The following is a 23,048-nucleotide window of genomic DNA, read 5'->3' as shown; positions in this document are numbered from 1 at the left end:
CTCCTACATTTCAAAAACAGATAACTTTGTATGCTTTACTCCTGTTAATCTGTCAGTTTAATTCTCATTACCAGCCAAAAAGGCTCAAGACAGTAGAAGTAATATTTTGCCTTTCCTACACAAAAAAACCAGAGGAATGAGTAAATAAATGGTAAATGAAGGCGTAATTTTGAAACAAAGGGTGTGAATGCCCTGGTCATATCTCCTTGACCCAACCTGATGAAGTTTTACATCAAACACTGTATTTCTCTGCCTCAGGACTTTCTGAAGGAGTATATAACTGGTAGGCAGGAGTTGGAGGTGACAGAGTTTGCACTCTTAGGACCAGCTCTTAAGCATTTGGAGTTGATGGTAAAGTACCCAGCTTTCTTTTCTCCTTAAAGGAATGATTCTGAAATGCATTCTTATCCAGCATCATCTAGACATACATAAAAAACAAAACAAAAGTACTGATTTTTTCCACAGAAAAATTTGTATTTTAAAATTAAATTTTATCTGATACACTGTTTATTCTCATTAGTCATTTAAAAGAATGATTTTAACAAGCCATCAAAAGATTTTGTTAAGAACTAATGAACAATCAAAAAATGTATAGAAGCTCTTACGCAAGACATATTTACATGAATCTCTGTATCTAATTTTCCGTCTTGATGATTTTCGTAAACAAGTAATATACTCAAGGGGTTTTATCCCCAAAGATCCCACATCTCATAAATGTAACCTTGCTTAACAGTGACAGTTCTTTGGCATTTATTGTTGAGGAACAAATACTACAGGTAATATTTTTCCTTTTATATTGAAAAAATATATTGAGAAAAAAATTGTTTCTCATTTTTGTATGAGAAGTTAAGTTTTGACTGATCTAAGGAAATGATTTATTGAGCATAATTTACCTCTGTGAGCTGTGCTTGGTATATATCATTGTATTCAAAACAAGAACCTTAAGAAATATATATTTTAACAAAAATAGTAATGAAGGGTTGAAATTTTATGTAAGCTGTCTATAGTTGTGACATCTGACTTCTGTGGAGTCTGGCCCCAGGCCTGTTTAACTCCAAAGCTCTTAGCATTTTTGCACAATATTTTGCTCCCATGTTAACAATGACGATTATGACTGACTGAATTTGTGTCATAGATCTATTTCCCTTAAAAATCTAAGCTTTCATGCTGTCTTAGGTCCATGCTAGTTGATAAAATTGCATTGTGAACTGAGTCTGAAGAGCAAGATTGTGCCCTCAATCTCTCTGCACGCAAGCATTATCAAGCCAGCTCAGTAGATACCTGAAATTGACTTACCTTCTAGTTCTTCCATTTCAGGAATCTAGTCCACAAAGTTCTGTCTTGATTATAGATAAGGAAGCTAGGATTTGGAGTTCAGGCACATAATAAGTTGGTGTTCTAACATGCCATGCTATTATTATTGCTCAGTAAATACACATACAACATAATTCATGCATTTCTGTGAAGAATAGAATTGTGACATTCTGTGAAGAATAGTAGTTGGCTGAACACATGGCTGTGATGCAGTGTATCTGAGTTTGCTCTTCTTGACAATGAATATTTGAAGGAAATGTGTTGTTATTCTGAAGTTTTACTTGATCTCTTTTAAGAAACTCCCAAAATAACAGCCTGATATGAATATTTTGAGTTATGTTTTATTAACATAAGTTACTTTTCTCCCCAGTCTTTCTGTCCTTATATTAATAAACATATATTATCAAATTTTTCATAAATTATTGTGTTTAAAAGCACTTCCTACCAAAACGTACTTTGTGTATGTTTTTGTGATTTTTATTATAGAGCCATTGTAAAAATAATTATTCAAATTACAACATTCCTTTCTATTCTAATATTCACATATTTTCTTTCAGTGGGTACTATTCCCATTATAGATGGGGACTGGAAACTACACAACTGTGACAGAATTCATTATTTTGGGGTTAACAGAGGACTCTACAGTTTGTGCCATTTTGTTTGTTCTGTTTCTAGGAATCTACATAGTCACTTTAATGGGCAATGTCAGCATCATCGTGTTAATCAGAAATAGCCCTCAGCTACACACCCCTATGTACCTTTTTCTCTGTCATTTGGCCTTTGTAGACATTGGGTACTCCTCATCAGTCACACCTGTCATGCTCATGGGTTTCCTTAGGAAAAGAACCTCTATCCCTGTTGCTGGCTGTGTAGCCCAGCTCTGTTCTGTGGTGACATTTGGGTCAGCTGAGTGCTTCCTGCTGGCTGCCATGGCCTATGACCGCTACGTGGCCATCTGCTCCCCCCTGCTCTATTCCACTCATATGTCCCCCAGAGTCTGTATCCTCTTAGAGGGGATATCCTACCTAGGTGGATGTTTGAATGCTTGGACATTTACTGGCTGTTTATTAAATCTGTCCTTTTGTGGACCAAATAAAGTCAATCACTTTTTCTGTGACTATTCACCGCTTCTGAAGCTTTCTTGCTCACATGATTTTACTTTTGAAATAATTCCAGCCATCACTTCTGGCTCCATCATTGTGGTCACCGTCTTTATCATTGCTCTTTCTTATGTCTATATTCTCTTCGCAATCCTGAAGATGCGCTCTACAGAAGGACGGCGCAAAGCCTTCTCCACCTGTACCTCCCACCTCACAGCTGTCACTCTCTTCTATGGGACCATCACCTTCATATATGTCATGCCCAAGTCCAGCTACTCAACTGAACAAAACAAAGTCATATCTGTGTTCTACACAGTTATGATCCCCATGTTGAACCCCCTTATCTACAGTTTGAGGAATAAGGAAGTTAAAGAGGCCATGAGAAAATTAATAACTAGATACATTGGTGGTCCTAAAGTCATCTGACTTTAATAATAATCATTGTATGATGAGAACCGTGCATGCAAATAAATGGATAATGTGTTAGTAAATTTCAGTCTATTTCATAGTATGCTATACTCACAAATTTAATTGTGCTATTCTCAGGAAATATTTGAGTTTAAAAAAAACAAAACAAAACATGGATTCACCAAGATAGATACATCTAGGGCCTCCCCTGGTGGCGCAGCTGTTGAGCGCTGGGCTGCGAAGCTGCCCGCAGCCTCTGCAGCGCCGGTTTGATCCCCGGCTGCCAACGAGGGTCCCACATGGTGCGCAGACCTCTCCTGCTGCCCGCTGCTCCCCTCAGCAGTGTATTTTGTCAGTCTGCATGTTCTGTAACCCACTCTGGCTCTGGTGAATTCTCTCACCCCCCCCCCCCCGCGTTTCTGACTGTACCCAGTGCTTGTATAAATAAATAAATCTTTAAAAAAAAAAAAAGATAGACACATCTAGCAAGAAAAAAAAAATTGCTTTAGCCACATTTCGCCCACCATTTCTTGCATCTACAAGTATAAACATTTTCAAATAGGTACTGAGTTCATTGAATACCTTTTTTGTTATTAAACCATTTCTTTCCCTCCTAATCCTAAGTCTCTGATACCAAATTTCTTGCTCCTCATTTCACCTGAACTTCCATAACAGCCCCGAAAATATTCTTTCTAAATCAGACTTGGTTACATTCATAGAATTTAAAATAATTTGTATTATCGCCTATTGCCTTTTCTTTTCTATGTGAATAATTTTTAATAAAAAAGAAATACTAATTTTAAGGGCCAAATCTTTTCCTTTAATAAAAATGTAAACTTTAGATTAATTTCAATACAAGGGCTATCATGTGATTTTTTATTTAGCCATCAGCAATGAGTCTGTTGCCCACAGTTTTATGTCCAGAGTGATGTCAGCTTCATGGAGATGTGAGATGTCTCCCCTTTTATGTCTTTTATACAGCTAGTTATTCATCCCAAAACAAAAGTGCCCCAGTGGGAGTTCTGGAATATAGCACCAGACACCAAGGGATCTGGAAAGAGTATTGCCCAACCTGCATGTTATAACATGAAGAAAGTCTTCTGTAGCAGCTGCAAAAAGAGCTGGAGGTGGCGAACCTACCAACATACCTCTTGTACTTCTTTGGGGAAATTCTGAATAGTGCAGATTTGGGAAGAAACCCATTGGTGAGTGGGACTTTGTAAAAGTGTAACCACCCAGAGAGGCAATTCTAGAATGGTGTTGTAGTACAAAGCAAAACAAAATGAGCTACTATGCACTCAAGATTAAGAAGAACTCTGTCGGTGTTGCCCCTTCCCCACAGTGATAGTGCCTGAAGCTGCAGTAGTGGGCTGCATCCTCTCCTGCAGAGTAAAAGGAGAGTGTCAAGTTCTTAAGTGAGTGCTTGACCTCCCCAATATTGCAGAGCAGGGGTTACTGAGGCACAATCTCCATGAGGTAGGAAAACAGAAGGGAAAGTGGGAGAGAGGAGGTAGGGGGAAATAAAGACTATTAAAGGGATGTGGGTAGGTAGACAGTACTCAGTAACAATACTTAAGCTGGAGGGTCAGCCATGAGCCCCTAAGAGAAACCCCTCTCACTAAGCCTGTATACACCCTCAATACCAAGTGATAAACCCACACCTCCTCCCATTCTACAGTGCATGTGCCAGAGGATGGTGAAAGCGAACACTTATAAATCTTATGTTATGAGAAAACCAGAACAGGGTCTGTAGGTAGGCAGGGGAGATATCACAAACTTGAACCATAGTTGAGCCTTCCAGAAAACAAAAAAGAGAAGTTTCCAGCAGCCAGCCAATGAGTTATAAGAATCAGAGAAAACACAAAATATGAATAATTCCATTACAAGGGGAGCAAGAAGTGTGAAGTAGAGGAATCAATAAAAGATCAAAGACAACACAGATATAAAAGGAATAATGAAAAATATGTCTCACTTGAAGACAACTAGTAAAGAGATTTCACATCAAATGCCAAAGCAATGATATGAAATTATAAGGAGCATAAAGAATAAAGGAAATATGCCATCACCAAAAGACAACAATAATCCTCTAATAACTGAACTGGATCCTGGATACTGTGATTAAACTGATTAAGAATTCAAAAATGATAGGCGAAACACTACGGGATTTGCACATCAAAGACATCTTTACAGACACATCACCCAAAGCAGTGATAGTGAAGAGAAAGATAAACAGCTGGGACTACATCAAATTAAAGAGCTTCTGCACAGCAAAAGAGACAATAACAAAAACAAAGAGAAACCCCACCAACTGGGAGAACATTTTTGCACCCAACACTAATGATAAAGGACTGATCACAAAAATCTGCAAAGAGCTGATGAGACTCAGCAACAACAAAGAAAATAATCCAGTCAAAAAATGGGCAGAAGAGCTAAAAAGAAACTTCTCTGAAGAGGAAATGCAAATGGCCAACAGACATATGAAAAAATGTTCAACATCACTTGTAATCAGGGAAATGCAAATCAAAACTACCATGAGATACCATCTCACACCAGTGAGAATGGCACATATTAAAAAAACTAGCAACAACAAATGTTGGCGAGGATGTGGAGAAAAAGGAACTCTTCTGCACTGTTGGTGGGAGTGCAAACTGGTCCAACCATTATGGAGAGCTGTGTGGAGATTTCTGGACCTACTAAACATAGAGCTTCCATATGATCCAGCAATTCCACTCCTAGGTATTTACCCAAAGGACACAGAAACATCAATTCCAAAGAGCACCTGCACTCCTATGTTTATAGCAGCACTGTTTACAATAGCTAAGCTTTGGAAACAACCCAAATGCCCAAAAATAGATGACTGGATCAAGAAGATGTGGTACATATATACCATGGAATATTACTCAGCATTCAAAAAAGATAAACACATGCAATTTGCAGCAACATGGATGGCACTGGAAGGGATCATGCTCAGCGAAATAAGCCAAAAAGAAAAAGAAAAATACCGGATGGTCTCACTCATAGCAGGAATCTAGAAAACTTAATTAAGGGACCAGGAAAATGAATATAAGAAAGTGAAAATCAAAATCAACAAAAAACTATGAACCAGAGACACTTTTTGGGGGTGGGGGCGGGAGGGGAAGGATTGGGGTCAGAATGGGGCGTTTGCAATTGTATGGGGGAATATAAAAATAAAATTTAATATTTAAAAAAAAAAATAAAAAAATAAAACATAAAAAAAAAAAAAAATTCAAAAATGGCTGCGAGGACCTCCATTGTCCCCCCAGGCCCCAAACCCACAATCCTCCCCCAGGGTCCTACCACCCTTAAGCCCTGGCCCTCTGCCCTGTTGCCCAGTAGCCTCACTTGATGCCATGGCATTCCCTCCACGTGACATACTCTCTGAAGCTGTGGCTCATGTCCAGGTCGCTCTCCTTAACGTAGGGGGAGAAGACCTTGCCCAGCTCTTTCAGAGCCTGTGGGTTGAGCCAGAACAGCTTGAGAAACACAACTCCACCCCTGCCCCCACCTTCCTTACAGAGGAAAGGGAGTGTTCCTGCAGAGATAGAGCCCAGGGCCCTTCGGTCAGGCCAGAGAGGGATGTGGCCCAGGCCTGTGTGTCCTTTAGCCCTGTGGTCATGCCCTCCGGCTCCTTCCAGGCCCCAGGACCCCATAATTTTCACAAGCCTTTCCATTCCTCCTCTGGGCCTGGGGTGCCTCAGCACCCCCATTGTCCCTCCTCCCTGCACTGGGCCTGTTCAGGAAGCTCCCAGGACAGAGCCATCTTAGGACTTGGGGAGGTAGGGAGGTCTCTCCCATGCCCTCCTCACAGCAGGTGCAAGAACTTCCTTCTTCACTGGCCTCCAAGCATGAGTCTGGTACCAAACAGGCTGCTGCCTCCTGACTTGGCGCCCCCAGGGAATGGGATGGTTGCCCAACCTGCTACTCATTCCCTAGATGTGGGATCCCCAGCCCTCCTTGTTCTCGGGGCCATTGTCTTGGTACCTAGAGTTCTTGTTGGTCAGCTAGGCAGCCAGACAGGAGGCCTCTCACCAGGGACCAAAGTCCTGGTATGAAGAACATACTGGGAAAGCAGTGTCTGCTGAAAACAACAGGGAGATAGTATGGCCAGATTAGCAAGATCAGCTAGAATGCCTTATTTGTAAAGATTAGCAGAAAGTTAGGTATAGAGAATAGAGATAATAGAGAATAGAGATGATATGCTTTGACTAGCAAGAATAGAGTCCCCCAGGCAACAGCCCCTGGTCACCTACCCTAGCTTACATCCCCTACAAATGTACTTGCTCCTCCTTTGTACTTGATTCTAATAAATACGAGACTGCCTTTGGATGGGGCTGCACTGCCTTTGGATGGGGATACCGCTCTGTTATCCCCTCCAGGCTTCTCATTGCTTCAACACACTTGGACTCTGAATAATCTTTCCCGAGGTAGGTGCCGCTGTCAACGCTGCTGCTTTGCGAGGTGGCGCCTAGAAGGTGAAGGCATTCAGGAGGATCGTGGTGCCCACAGCCCTGACTGTCTCCCTGTGGATGTTTGGGGCTTCATAGAATATGATACACCCATGTTTCCTGAGTAACTCTGCTCTCAGTCAAAAAAAGAAGGTGATTTTCATCCCCCTCCCCCCTCAAAACAGAACAGAGCGGGTGGTGGTGCTGCCCCGAAGACCACCCTGCACTGGGCAAATTCCTTGGACTCCACTCCTCCCCCTCCCACCTTCACACAGCTCTCAGCAGGATACCCCCAGAGGGCACAACCCTCTGCCAAGGGCATGAACACCAGGCCACATCTGTCACACTGCCTGTGACACACAGGGTGCTTTCCTCTGAGGGCCAAGCAACACAAGTATGTCTGCTCTGCTCGCCTTCAATGCAGCCCTGCGTATTCTATCCACTTCTGTGAGGAGGGAAAATAAGCAGATTGGAAAGGTGTAACAGGGTGGTCCCCAGGAAAGGGGGAGGTTCCAGGTTCCCTGATCCACCCAAATGGAGGGTGGAGCTGAGCAGGGAGAGAAGAAACTGCAGAGGAGACTGAGGAAGGAAGAAAGGAAGCAGGATGGAGCCAGAAGGAGCCCTGGAGGAGGCGCATGGAGCCGAGAGACACGTGAAGAAACTGCACTTGTCTTTTGGTCGTGGATGGGGTGACACAGATGTGGGTGAGACCCGTGGGGAGGTGACAATGGCAGCTTTTATCTTGATTTTGATTTTGCTCTTTTCCTTCCAGGCTTGTCTGGTTGTTTCTGACCTTTTCTGTGGTTCCCCACTGGAAGATGCTTTAGACTTGGACCTTGCTCTGGGCCAATCCCATTTGGATGGACTTTTACCCACGAGGGGATGGGTAACTTTGGGTGCTTGATTGAGAAACTAGATTCTTTGCCTTTCCTGTATTGTTTCCAAATTGTATTAAAGTTCCTTCCCATTAAAATCTCATATGTTTTGTGTTGATGCGGTGGATGGCAGAACCCTACATATAACAGGCAGGTTTGCTGGGTTTGGGCTGCCCCTCTCCCTGCCCTATAACAAAGGGAGTGGTCAAAGTCCCCATATGCGTAGAAGACATTTGAGTAAACAAACCCCAAGATAACCCCAGAAACACCAGAACTTCGAAGGGCACTTGGCGGCTCCCAGAAGGAAGGTCAGCACACAAAGGACTGGTGCCAGGCTCCGGCAGTTGACCCCGCCGAGGCCACACGAGAACGACAGGACCTACACTCGCTGCCCCCAGGTAGGATACTTCAGTATGAAGGACACAAAACGGCCACCAGTCTGTATGTTGAAAACAAGGAAATGCTGATGAAAGAGTAAAGAGGACCAAAATAAACAGACATGGCTGTTCAGGGATGTAAGGTAGCCCTTCGAAGGAACAGACCACGTGGACACTGAAATGTTTGCTCTACAGAGGGCCCTGTTGACCTGAGGAAGGATCTGCAGACAGGGCCAAACTCCTACAAAAACAACACCCAACCAAGCATTAGCGTCCAGAACAGAGAAAACACCCTAGAAGGAGGCGCCACACCCTCGACCACGCCATGAGGGAGACACCTGGAACATCACAAAGCACAGAGGCGCCTGCGGGACCGGGGGGCTTTACCCCGAGGCACTCAGGAAGCCCTGTGGATGGTTTCAGGAGGAGACTATGATTTGGAAAGAAAATCCATCTCTCAGTGCTGGGGAGTTGGAGAAATCATGGAATAAGAGCTTATAAGTCGCAAGTACAGCATCTCTATGCCCTCCACGCGGTCCTGTCCACCTGCAGTAGGACTCCGCCCCTCGCGGGCCCCGCCCCTCAGGCCCCGCCCCCATCGAGGCCACGCCCCCTAGAAGCCCCAGCGACGGTTTAACTGCCAAAGCCCAGCTGGGCCCCTCTCTCTCCCAGCAGCCCTCGCGGTGCAACCGCCGCAGGCCCAGAGGCCCAGCACGGCACCCCTGACGCCCGCCTGGCAAGTCAGGGCTTTCCTCGCCCTCCTCGGCCTGAGGCAGGTGATGGAGCCGGTCCCGACAGCCCCGCAGCCCCGGCCCTCTGGGGGCTCCTGAGGGCGCTGGCTATAGGCGCTCTGCTGGGACTGGAAGCCCCGACCCCGGCTCCTCCTTGGCCGTGTCCTGCTCCGCCTCCTGCTGGACGGGCCCGAGGTCCCGACCCCAAGGCCTTCTCCTGAGGGCAGGACTATGTCTTCTACCTGAGAGGAGGAGGAGGGTTTGAGGGGCTGGGGCCCCTGAGGGAGGGTGTGAGGAGGGCACTGGCAAGCGCAGCCCACGGCCCCTCCAGTTCAGGATTTCTGGGTCCAGCAACTTCTGATCTGTGTGTGGGGAGATGCTGGTTGGGCCCTGTGCTTAGGCGCCTGCTCATTTCCCCCCTCACACTCAGTGCAGCTGGAGTGGGGGCTCCACCCTGGACTGGGGGTGCCCCTGGGGAGCAGCTGGGCCAACCACTTGGAGGCCACCCCATTACCCGGATGTCTGGGCCCGGAGGTAAGGGCAGGCAGCCCTGTGGGGTCTGGGCTGACTGGGCCTCACCTCCTCTGCAGGTGGGACGAGAGACCACCTCGGTGCCGGGGCTCAGCACCTTGAGGAGCCCTGAGGTGGGCACAGGAGACCTGGGGAAGTGCCCCCCCAGCTGCTCCAGAGCCACTTCGTGGACAATAAGACACCCCATCCAGGTGAGTGAACGACTGCCCAGGCCCCTCAGCCCTGGGCTGTGATGTGGCGTTTCTTCCGCTGCCTGCACTGACCATGCAAGGGAGCCAGTGCCCGGCAGAGCTCCTTCTTGGGAGGTGGGGCCCTGAGCAGTGTGCTCCCCAGGGCTCCTGTGGAGAGGAGTGGAGAGACGTGCTGCTGGACATCCCGGACACGGTGGCTAGGAGGACAGCGCCAGGCTAGACCAGGACGTGCACACCGGGAGGGCCTCCTGCTGTGTTCCCATCCGCAACACCAGGATGTCTCGGGACATCCGCCTGGACAGGAGAGCTGCTGCCGAGCCAGGGGCCTCCCTGCTGCCTTGTGAGTGGCCTGCGTGCAGTGGGACTGGCCAGCCAGGACACACCTTCCCCTCTGCAGGGAGAAGATCATGAAGGTGAAGCCTCAGATAACATGCCCGCTGCACTGGTCTTGGACAGTTACAACCTGGCTGTGCACACCCAGGTGTCTCAGCAGGCACAGGAGCTGGTCCTCAGTCATGGCAGCCTCTTCACGGAGACCCAGGCCAGGATGCAGCAGGTGAGAGGCTCCCTCCCCACAGCTGGCCAGACCCAAGTCAGCGTCTCTGACCCTGCCTCCAGTTCAGGGACCCTTTGGGTCCCTCAGAATCCCTGGGGGAGCAAAGTAGGCCAGGGCCTGGGTCTGGGTTGATACTGCACCAGGGGGAGGTAGAGGTCCCTGGAGAAAGTTGCCCTGAGCTAGGCTGGGGCAGTGACCCTGGGGCAAGTCAGTCTGTTCCCACAATGCCCCACAGGTCCTCAGCCCTGACACTGAGTGTATCGTTGGAGACAAGGGCAGTAGCTCAGATGGGAGCTGGACATAGTGTCCTCAAGCTTGGTACTGGAACTAGGGTACCCCTGTCTTATTCTCTTTGGAGAGCAGAGGATTTACCTACTAGATGGGGTGGGGACTTTGGGCAGCAAGGAGCAGGTCCCATTCTGTTTGCAGGTGCAGTGTGGTGAGAAGGTTGGTATCTGCTATGCTTGCAAGGGTCCCTACCAGGTCCCTGAGGGACCCCCTGCTGAGTCAGCCCTTTCTTCCAGGTCCTGAAAGATCCAGGAGCAAAAGGTGTGAAACAGACCCTAGATGTGAATGGCCAGTTGCAGCATCTGCAAGTGTCTGCTCAGCTGATGGTGGCACTGGGTCTGGTCTGAATTCTTTGCTGGTCTTCACTGTCACTGTACATGAGCAGGGCGGGGCAGGGAAAGAGCTGGAAGGTGGGAAGGAAAGAAGGGCCATAGGAACCCAGTCAGGCCAGGGGATAGAGTTGCCCCACTCCCTCCTACCATGGTTTGCACAGACTGTCCTGGACTGAACCAGAGGTGTACACACCAGCCCTGCGGTAGCCACACTAGTCCATTGGACCAGGCATCCCACAGCCTCAAGGAGTGCATGGATGGTCTTGATCATGGCCTCTGGCTGAGGTGGGGAGACTGAGGTGTGGGCAGCTCACCAGGCACAGTGGCTGCCTCTGCCTCTGGGCGTGTCTGGCAATTCCTGCTGAGCATCTAGGTGCTTAGGAACAGACCAGTCTGGTATTTTGGTCTGAAAACTTAAGAGCATTCAGGGGATTTGAGACCTAGGGTGAACCTCTCCAGGCTGGTCAGAGTAGAGGTGTGGGTTCCCAGAGTAGCCTCAGCATGGTCGAACGCTTGTGGCCTGGTGGCTGCTCAGGAAGAAAAGCCTGACTGCTGCCACCGAAGTGTGCATATTGGGGTGCTGGTCCTACTGACCCCGAGCTTGGCTAAGGGTCCTGACACTGATGGGGCTCAGGGCAGCAGGTGGCCAGGTATCCCTCAGATCTGCATTTCAGAGGTGGAGGACCTTGTGGCAGCATTTCCCTGGCTCCTTAAACTTGGGATCAATCACTACCCTGGGTGGGGCTTGGACTGTGGACATATCCAGGGCCTGGCAGCCTGCTGCTCAGCAGACAGGGCAGGATGGTACTTCATGGCCTCAGTGGTGTGCCAGGGTTGAGGTGGTCCTGTAAGCCAGTCAGGGCAGAGGGGTAGGATGTATTGTGGTCTTTGAAGAAGGGCACTGACTCGGGTAACCTATTAGTGACCTCATGGGTGACTGGAAGGGAGGGTTCTTATCTCCAGAGCCAGCATTCTAGGCAGAGGCCTGTAGCCCTGGGCTGTGCAGAGGTTGGTTACTGCAGTGTCATTGCAGGCCATAACTCAGGTAAAGCTGAAAGGCTGAGGTGGGGAGGCTGTGGTGTGGGCAGCTCACCAGGCACAGTGGCTGCCTCTGCCTCTGGGGGTGTCTGGCAACTGCTGAAGAACATTTTGGTGCTTAAGAACAGATCAGTTGGTATTTTGGTCTGAAAACTTAAGAGCAGTCAGGGGATTTGAGACCTCGGGTGAGCCCAGCTTCTGCCCCAGTCCATGTACCTTCCTGGAGCAAGGTCCATGGGCCTGGGTCCCTGGTGTCCCGGGGGCTTCTCCTGGTCACTCTCTGGCTCTGATCCCCAGTATCTGAGTACCAGCCCTGTCCTGCTCCCTGAAGCTCTGCAAGGAGAAGGGAAAGTGGAAGGAACAGGGAGCTCCCAGGACCACCTCTTACAGTTCACTGCTCCAAGAGGGTGCACCCAGAGGGACCTTGACTTGAGCCTGGTCGGGAGAGTCCAAGTTCAGCCTCCTGAGGTGGAACATGGAAGCCTGAAGGTGCCTGAGTACTTAGTCCCGCAGGCCCCAGGGCTGGGCCAGGGTGTTGTGCAGGAATTCCTGCATGCCCTCCCCGGGCAGCCTGAGTAGCATTCCTCCATAGGTAGGCATGTAAGTCACGAGCCCCGCCCCCCTGCCCTGGGCGCTCAGGCCCACCTCGCCGCATACCTTGGGCACATCCAGGGCACCTATTTGTTTTGTTTTGCCCAGGATGCCCTGGGCAGTCATTGCCATAGAATCCACTCAGGGAGGGCTCCTCGTTCCTGCCATTTTCTGCAGGGTCCTGCAAACTCACCACCCAGCACACACACACCCCCTTGTGTGCAATATTGTGCTGGGCCCCAGCACACACACCTTTGCAGCTTCAGCAAAGTGTACGCCATGCTTGTCAGCATCCACTCCCCATGGAGGATGAATGCATCCCATAACCTCAAGGTCAGCAGGAAGGGTGTCTGTGTGCAGGCTACGCTGGGGGCCCCTGTACCCACACTGGGCACCCCCAAGTGGCTCTGCAGTTCCCATGACCCTACCAAGCTGAGTCAACAGCCTCCATCCTCTCATCTGGATAGACAAAAAAACTCATTCCTATGGGGACAGGGCTGTTGGAAAATGGGATCCCCATGAACTAGGAGGGGTGACGAGGCCTGACAGTTATTCTGCTATCCTGGGGGCTGCAGGGATCCCCCACATAGTGGGACTGCATCCCAAAGAAGGTACCCAATGCTGTGTGTCCAAGGGCATGTCTGCACCCCGGGTTAACCTGGCCACCCCAGCTCTGGGCCACACCTGGCCACCCTCAGGCAGGCCTTACCCTGTGGAGGAAGCACTGCAGGAACCACAGTGTCCCATAGGCCCGACTGGGCAGCTCTTCCTGGTCCTAAGTTAAGGACAAAGGGTGCTCATGGTCCAAGTGGCCACTGGCCTCCCGACTCATGGGCCCTGGGCAGGACACTTGGGTTGAGGATGCCCACCCTGCCCTCTTGCCCAGCGGGGAGCTGGACCAAGCATCAGCTCACCATGTGCTGTTTTAATCTGGGGAGTGTTAGACCAATGGTATGGTTGTGATGGACCAGGAAGCGCCTCAGTTTCAGACATTCATGGCTAATGAAACCCAGAAGGCCCTACACCCCGAAATTGGAGCCCGCTCCCGGAGGATGGGGGTGGGGCACTGGCAGGGCCCACAGCTGAATCTTCTTCCACACCCTAACCAGAAGACCATGACCCTCCCTGCCAGGGTTGGTATGTGGTTCCCAGGGAGCAGGCCTACCCTTGAAGCCCAAGCTGATAGGGGCAGGGAATCCCAGTGTTCCCCGCCCTCCCCTCCACTTGCTGCCCCAAGTTGCCTGGTGCCCCTCCATGAGGTTCAGGCAGACTTTCTGACCCAGATATGCTCCTCACAGGTGCAACTTTTGCATGGAGGCCCCCAGGTGGGTGATAGGTGGTGCACAGCCATTTCCTGATCTTGGGGACAGTGAGGAGGTGCATAGGGTGATGCTTTGCTTCCTCTGGCCCTGGGTTGTTTGGACTGTTGGTCAGGTGTGAGAATTCTCATGCAGGGCGGTGAGAATTGTTTGGACAAGGGAGAACTGAGGCCACAGGAGTTGAAGGTTCAGGAGGGAGGCATGGGGACTGGGGTGCCCTTCCCTGATGGGAGTGGACTGGGTGGGGTCCTCAGCCCAGGCAACATGCAGCCACTCCCCCACCCCACTGTGCAGGGCATGTGCGTCATCCGTGACAGATCTCAATGGGTCTTCTACCAGAAACAGGAGCACTGCCACCATTTGGCTCAGGTGCTGCCAGTGGCCCACCTCCCGCAAGAGCCAGAGACTTGAGGTGCCTGCCCGGCATCGCGGCCTTCAGGGTGCCCGTGACGGGACACTGCGCAGGGTGGAGACCTTTGTGGGCCTGCAGAGCCCCTGACTCAATACAGGTGCCGTGGTGGCCCTGAGGCCCAGCTCTCCAGCCACTGTCTGGGTGTCCTTTCACATGAGGGTTGCCAGAACATCGAGGTCTGGGGATCCCAGCTTGAGAGCAGGTGGGGTAGAGGGTGGGGCTGACCTGCCACAGGCAGCACTGGGAGGAGGCCCAGGCCCGGCTGCAGGGGGCTGGCTGGGCCCCTGCAGTGGACTCAGCTGGTGCTCCCGGAGGGGATGTTGTGCAAAGAGCAGGCAGAGTTGGAGCAGCTTCCATGGGACCTGCCTCCCTGTCAGCCCCCTTCTTATGAAGTTGGGGTTCATGGGAACCTTCATCCCTGCTCAGTTTCTTATGAATATTATGGTATCTCCAGGGTGAATGTTTTGACCCTAGGAGTGTCCTGCATCTCGTTCCAGGGTGTGGGGAGTGAGATGCCCTTTTCAGTTCCGAGAGGGGTCCCCTTTTAGACTCCAGCCCCTACTGTGGTCATCTCTGGCTGTGGCCCTGAGTCCTGCAGCACGTCTTGAGTGGTGAGGACCATGAGGGGGGAGGGTGAGGTGGTCATCGGGTTGTAGATGGAACAGGTGACCTGCACGTTGAACAGGGCTTACTGTTCTGGGGGGAGATGGGGAGATGCCGCCAGTGCCCCAGCTCCTCGGGTCTGCCCTACCCTGCCTCCAGAGCCCAGGCCTCCTGAAGCCTCAACCAGACGAGCAGGGCCATCTCTGGGCCCCTCAGTTTTCAGTGTGGGAAAGTCGACAGAATGAAGTGCAAATATCCAAGTGTCCATTGAATGAGTTTTAGTTTGCCTTTTTTTGTTTGCACATATTAAAATTCATGTCTGGCATTTATGGCTCCATGGATATTCATCAAGGAGTGCGACTGCCCTCCCTATTCCAACCCCTTCTTCCTGAAAGTGCCCTGTGCAGCCAACACTCCTCCTCTGGAACCCCTGATGCCTCCACATGTCCCACTGGGACCCTGGCCTACTTCCTCTCATGTCCCTGAGTACTCCCCAGTCCTTCTTACCCTCCAAAGACACAGCAGACCCATGTCCCCTGGAAGTCCCAACCCCACTGAAGCCAGAAGCAAAGTCCCCATTGTTCCAAATCCCACCAACACTCTCCGAGGACTCTGGCTCCACTTTGACACTGTGGTATTGGAGCACACTGAGAAGGGTCTGTGAAGGGGGTTGGTTGGGCCTCACTGCCATCCCCCAAGAAGTGTTCTGCCCCTGTCCTGGGTCTGGCCTGAGTACTGACAGTCCCTGCAGCCAGGTGCACTGGTGCCCGTCTGCCCAGTCCCCTCACAGGGTCTGTCACTGCTGTCCATGTCTTCCTGTATACTCCAGCCTCACCTTTCCTGGCCGTTACTTCCACCACTCCGGCCTCTCGTTTCCCTTTGCCTCACCGGAACCTCTTAGCATGACCAACCCTAGACTCATCCAAACCACACCTGTCTCCTTGGAATAGGACTGCTGAGTCTGCTGGGACACTGGGCTAAGAACAGGGTCTCAAGGGTTCACCTTATGGGCCTCGGGTCTCAGCTGGCTTCTTGCGCTGTCCCCACCACAGTTGCATCCCTGCACAGCCTGTGCAGTGCACCTCACTTTCCTGTCTGTGTTCTCAACCTGAGGCCCCATGGTTCCTGGTGCCTGTCTCCACATGGCTCTGGGCTGTGCCCCGTGAGCCTTAGGATCCCTATGGGATTGTGACTGTTTGCCCAGATGCCTCATCTGTGGCCACACCCTACAGAGTTGTTACTCACCAGGCCAGGCCCTCCCTCTGACACTGAGGCAGACACTACTGTGACTGCCCCCATGCAGGCAGGCCATGCCTGCAAGAGCCCAGGGGCCTGGCCCAATGTCCAGCTCAATCTCGGTCCTCTGCCCAAGTTGGACTGCAAGGTCTCTCAGAACCAGCCCACTATGGACCCTGGATCTTGGGAGGCACTGGGATAGGAGATCCTGAGCAGTGGAGATGGGCTCTGTCTTTGTATCTGCAAACAGAAACCACGCTGTCATTGGACATTTGTCCCAGTGACACTGAAGGAAACCCAGATGACAGCTCTGTAGAGTGACAGATCTGCATCATCTCCAGGGTCCAGCTGCTTGTGGGCTTTGCAATGGCAGCGGGGGAGGGGTGCCCTGGAGAGGGCAGACCAAAGCCCAAGACAAGATGGCTCCTCCCTCCCCTGCAAACTAAGGAGACCTCTACCAAGTGTTGGTTGGGTGAGGCAGGGACCAGCTTGCAAAAATAGGGGCACATCAGACCTCTCTACATTTTTTGCCTCTGATGACACCAGAGCCTCACCTGTTCCTGCTGCCTGTGACCCGACATGGGCCCTGCAGGATCTTGTGAGAACAGAACATTGTGTCCTGTGGGAAGCTCCACAGTTCAGATTCCAGAGAGGAGTGTGCCTGTGTCCTGGTGGGGTACCGGGCACTTAGGTTGTTTCCACAGCTTGGCTTTTGTAAATAGTGCTATAATAAACATGGGAGTGCAGGTTTCTTTTCAAATTACTGTTTTTGTATTCTTTGGGTAGATAACTAGGAGTGAAATTGCTCAGTCATATGGTGGACCCATTTTTAATCTTTTGAGAAACCTCCACACTGTTTTCAATCACAGCTAAAGTAAAGATGTAGTCACTGCAGCCCACCCAACATCAAAACACCCATAGACCCCTCCATAGTCTGTTGTGCTTTTTCTCCACAGCCTCACCAGCACTTGTTTTTTCTGGTCTTTTTGATATGGGCCATTCTCATTGTGGCTTGATTTGCATTTCGCTGATGAGAAGTGATCAGAATTTTTTCATGTGCTGGTTGGCCATCTGTATGTTTTCTTTGGAAAAGTGGTTGGTGTTGCCCCTGGGAATTTCAACTGCTTCCATATCTGGGAGGTACTTGCCTGTGGACTGAGCAGGCTGCTAATGTCTCTCTGGAATGTCTTAGGTTTCAGAGAAAGAATGGGATGTAAAAGGAGATAAGGTTATTACGGGGGGTGAAAAACTGAAAATTCAAGTCAGAATCACCCAGTACAAGTTCTAGAACTCTCAGAATCACCCAATACAAGTTGTTTGACCCCTCAATTTAAGTCTTCTATTAAAAAACGAGGAATTAGCCTAGTAAGAGGAATCTACATCAACCTACCTACATTGTTGTGAGGATTAAGCGTGTGAACTATTAAGCATAGTTCTCTTGGTCCTCATTATTTTGTTGGTAGTAAACCCTGGTTCCTTAATGTGGGGCTTCAGATGAGAGAGGGAATTCTAAAGTTAGGTCTATCAAGAGAATCAGGTAAAACTCAATCTTAAAGAACCCTGTATTCCATCACCATACCTACATCATTAGGCATTACTCAGGTAGCAACAGGTTGAGGTAACTGAGAGACTATTTTTTATCTGCAAGTCATCTTATCCCCTTTTTGCTTTGCAGTTCTTTATGACTTTCAAGGCTTACACTTGAAAATAAAACTTATTTTTTACTTTAGCTATGATGGTTAAATTTATCTTAAAATTTTTTGTTATTTAAAATTCAACTTTAGGGCCTCCCTGGTGGCACAAGGGGTTAAGTCTCAACACTACGAAGCTAGCTGCAGCCACTGCAGCAAGAGTTCCATCCCCAGCCAGGAAGCTGACCCACATGGCGCAGCAGACCTCTCTGTCTCGCCCGCTGCTCCCCTCAGCAATGTATTTCAGTCGATCTGCCTGTTCTGTTTCCCCACTCTGTCCCTGGTGAATCCTCTCACCTTGCCCCACACACCTCTGGTCTACATCCCAGCTCTTGTATGCATAAATAAATAAAATAATTTAAAAAATTTTTAAAAATAAATACAATTCAACTTGACATGGATGGAGCTGGAAGGGATTATGCTCAGTGAAATAAGCCAGAAGAAAAAAGGAAAATATTGGATGCTTTCACTTATAGGAGGAATATAGGTAAATCAAATAAGGGATCAGGAAAAAAAATAATTATAATAAATAAAAAGCCAAAATTAACAGGTAACTATAAATCAGGGACATTCTGCAGAGGAGGGGGAGAACAAGAAGGATCAAAACGGGAGGGAAGAACACAAGGGACTATGACAATGGTGCACTGGTGAATTGGTGGTGGGAATTTTATGGGGACTACACCTGAGAGGAGAAAGCATGCATTGTACAAAAACAAAGAATGGGGCCTCCTCTGGTGGTGCAGGCGGTTGAGAGCAGCACTGTGAAGCTGTCTGCAGCCTCTGCAGCTCTGTTCCATCCTGGCCGGCAGGTGAGGGTCCCACATGGTGTGCAGACCTCTCCTGCCACACCCGCTGCTCCCCTCAGCAGTGTATTTAGTCAGTCTGCCTGTTCTGTTCCCTGCTAAGTCTCTGGTGAATCCTCTCGCCTTCCAGTGAATCTGCCCTATACCCCGTTCTTGTATAAATAAATAAATCTAAAAAAAGGTGATACAAAAAAATATATATAAAATAAATACATAAAAATGCAAAAAAATAAAATTTAACTTTATATTAAGTTCTACCTCATATTCCTTTAAAATGATTAATAGTATTTCTTAGCTCAGTACAAAAAACTTACCAAATAAACATGAATACATAAAGTTAAGTTTCTCTCTTTAGAATTGAGAATCCAAGATTTTTCTATATGACTATTATATTTTGTAATAATTATTAAATGAAGTTTAAATAAGTAAATGTGGATACCTAGGTAAAAGCAAAGGACTAAATTGACCACTTGAGAATTGTCAGACTACTGAAAGATTAGTTTTTGTCTGTGTGTGAATTGAACTCCTCAGGATCCAGTTCAGTACATAATTATGCTCCATGATGCTGAGAAATCACATTGAATCTCTTGACTCTTCAGAGATTTATCCCCACAGGCAAACAAAAATAAAAGAAAGCTATATAAGTACAGAAACAGTGTTCTGTTATGGAAATATGAGTGAGTTCTTATTTCAAGAGGTAAGATTCTGACTTTTGTTTCACAAACCTGATGTAGTGATTTTCATTTAACATTTGTGAGCGCTTACCTCCTTAATATAATGTCTGTTCTCACAATTCACAGTTGGGAAACAGGGAAGATGTAATTCAGCAATCAGCTAGTAAGTATTTAGTTTGAATTGCTGTTACCACCATCAAAATCTTATGAATAAACAGGCACAACTAAGTTGCCAGGATTCCTTGTATGTCTATCTACGCATAAGATGGAAACTCATGGCTTTTCCAAACTTGGCACTCCCCAACAATACTAACAAATTCACTGTCTTTGAGATACTCTGAAAATATACTGCTATCTAGAGATTAAAATTGAAGATTCACGAATTTAAAGATAATATTAGTATCTTTGCAGAAAAGACTCACTTACTTTATCTTTTCAATGCTTTAGCATGAAGGCACTAATGCATTGGAATCTTTAGTACAGAAGGTTAGAAAATTTGGAGGTAAATCTGGGTAAACCTGGCACCGAGTTGGGTGATGAAAATGCAAAAAAATAAAACTTTTCAGCCTTGAGGCTACAGTTATTCAACAACGTATTATTTTAAAATAATATAGTTCATGCTACAAAAATGCCAAACAAAAAATTTCATAATAGGAAGTAATTTGAGATATTTTAATTATGGTTTGAACAATATTTTGGCATAGTGACTACAGTGACATTATAAATTACTTGATAAAACAATATAATGAATTACAAATTTAAAGTAAAATCCAATAATTTTACAATAAATGACCTTGTTCAAATAACTCCTTTCTAGATTAGTAAATTTTATTTTTCCCTTTTAAAAATGGAATTATTTAATTGATATTGTGAAATATGTAAGTAACATTATTCCTCTGTTATGTATAACTTCCAGAAGGTCTGAGGACTATCTGTTGGTCACCCATTGTCAGTTGTACTGACAATGTACTGACATCATAGTAGTATTACGTAATTTCATTTATTGCTTATTTACTAAAGGGATGGGCAGTCGGCATTCTAGGGTTTCCAATTCTGACTCTACCATTTGTTATGTAACCTTGTCAAGCTATATAACCTCTCTTGACTTGGTTTATTCCTTCAAAAAATAACATCGAATAGTAATATTTTATGACAATAAAATAGACAACCTACTTATTAATAAATTCATACTTTATAATTATAATTATATTGACCCTGCACTTTATCATTTAGTAAGCATGTAGTAATTGATGTTAGGTTTATTAGTAAACCTTTTACAATACCGTATACACACACACACATATTTGTGATACTTACCAATGTTTTATTGTCTCACCTGCTTTATATTATTCATTGTTTGACCTCAGTCACTTTATGCATGTATTTGAAATTAATATATTATAAAAAGAAAAATAGGTATTGTTTGAAATTTTCAGAAGTTTCTGCTAAATTATTTATTCATTTTCTTAACGTTAATCAATTTACTTATTTGAGGTAACATTGGTTTATATCACTATATATGATTCCAAAGAATTGGATATCGCCTCAGATGTGCATCACCATACCTTACCCACCTCAGAGCACCCATATTCCCTTATGGTGTACCATCGGCTCCCTTCCAACCTTGGTCCCACCCACTCTCCCTCGCGTGGCTTCAATTCTGCAGTTGAATTCTAGACTTTGTTTTGGCTTAGTTCTGTCATTGTCCTTGTTTTGTTTCTCTGTATTCTGCATGTGGGAGAAATCATCTGATATTTTTCTTTCTCCTCCTGGTTTATTTTTCTTAGCACGATCCTGTCCGTTCTATCCATGTTGTTGCAAACATCAGGAGTTTACCTTTTTATAACTGCACAGTATTCCACCCTGTAAATGCACCACATCTTTTTTTAAGCCAGTCATCTGTAGTTGGGCACTTAAGTGGTTTTTATAACTTGGCTACTGTAAATAGTACTGCAGTGAACATAGGAGTGCTTAATATCCCTTCAAATTAGTGTTTTTGTATTCTTTGGGTAATTCTGATAAAAATTAAAAAAAAAACACTATCATGTAAACATGAAATTATGCTTGGATATCTTTACTTATAATGGTTTCACATACATATATTGATGAAAAATAAACAATTGAATATACAACATTTTTACTGTAGTATTTCTTTACAGTTTCATGTTGTAGCAGCTGCATTGTCTCATGGATTCCCTGGGGGCTGGGAACCACACTGCAGTAACAGGATTCATTTTATTGGGCTTAACTGATGACCCCATCCTTCAAGTCATCCTCTTCATAATCATCCTTTGTATCTACCTGGTGACGGTATCCGGCAATCTCAGTACAATCATTCTTATCAGAATCTCTTCTCAGCTCCATCATCCTATGTATTTTTTTCTGAGCCACTTGGCTTTGGCTGACATAGGCTATTCTTCTTCTGTCACGCCCAATATGCTGGTAAACTTCCTGGTAGAGAGGAATACCATCTCTTATCTTGCCTGTGGCATCCAGCTTGGCTCAGCAGTTTTCTTTGGGACCGCCGAGTGCTTCCTCCTGGCTGCCATGGCATATGATCGCTTCATGGCCATCTGCAACCCACTGCTTTATTCTACCAAAATGTCCACCCCAGTGTGTGTTCAGTTACTAGTAGTGGCTTACATAGGTGGATTTCTCAATGCTTCTTCCTTTACCATGGCTTTCTTTTCTTTGCTCTTTTGTGGACCAAATGAAGTGAATCATTTTTTCTGTGATTTTGCTCCTTTAGTGGAACTCTCCTGTTCCTATGTCAGTATCCCCCCGGTGGTCCCCTCATTTACTGCTGGCTCCATCATTGTGGTCACAGTCTGTGTCATAAGTGTTTCCTACATCTATATTCTCATCACCATCCTGAAGATGCACTCCACTGAGGGGCGCCACAAGGCCTTCTCTACCTGCACCTCCCACCTCACAGCCGTCACTCTCTTCTATGGAACCATCACCTTCATCTATGTCATGCCCAAGTCCAGCTACTCAACTGACCAGAACAAAGTCATATCTGTGTTCTACATGGTAGTGATCCCCATGTTAAACCCCATTATCTACAGCCTCAGGAATAATGAAATTAAGGGTGCTCTGAAGAGACAGCTTGCTAGAAAAACATGTTGTTATTGAAGGAAGTTATTTTGTAGTATTTTATATAACATACCATAAATTCAATAATAAAAGGAAATATGCATTGGTGGTTGAAATATATCATTCCATATGTTATCAACTAGTGTGGAGTTTTTAGTGAAAGTAGGGGAGTGTATTTTCTGATATCAGATTTTAAATTAAAGACACATGATGAGCTTCATTTTAAAAACTGAGGTTACGTTTGCAACCAGAAACACAAATTGGTTCACATGAAACCATCCATCCTTTAAGACTGTGTGCATTTTCAATAACACTTTATCCTAACGGGAGTGTGCTAGCTGTAGTTCTAAGAGAAAATGACAATGTGGCAAAAGATAGAAAATTGATGGCAGAAAGTTATCTGCTGGGGATGGGTT

At 47.0% G+C, this 23,048-nt stretch overlaps 2 protein-coding genes across 2 annotated transcripts; both read left to right on the top strand.

Moving 5' to 3' along the window:
• Positions 1-1,892: 1,892 nt before the first annotated feature.
• LOC119254565 (olfactory receptor 5P3) lies at positions 1,893-2,830 on the top strand. The gene is given in 2 exon segments (XM_037521675.1): positions 1,893-2,811; positions 2,814-2,830. Coding segments are annotated over 2 exon segments (936 nt in total).
• Positions 2,831-21,694: 18,864 nt separating this feature from the next.
• LOC119254931 (olfactory receptor 502) lies at positions 21,695-22,671 on the top strand. Its single transcript, XM_037521966.2, has one exon. The coding sequence runs from the start codon at positions 21,724-21,726 to the stop codon at positions 22,669-22,671; it is 948 nt and encodes a 315-aa protein (XP_037377863.1). The 5' UTR covers positions 21,695-21,723.
• Positions 22,672-23,048: the final 377 nt, after the last annotated feature.

The sequence above is a fragment of the Talpa occidentalis genome, unplaced genomic scaffold, assembly GCF_014898055.3.
Source record: "Talpa occidentalis isolate TD23 unplaced genomic scaffold, MPIMG_talOcc4v2.1 talOcc4.3, whole genome shotgun sequence".
NCBI lineage: Eukaryota > Metazoa > Chordata > Mammalia > Eulipotyphla > Talpidae > Talpa > Talpa occidentalis.
The sequence above is the reverse complement of the archived record's forward strand: the minus strand, read 5'-3'. Positions and strand labels throughout refer to the sequence as shown.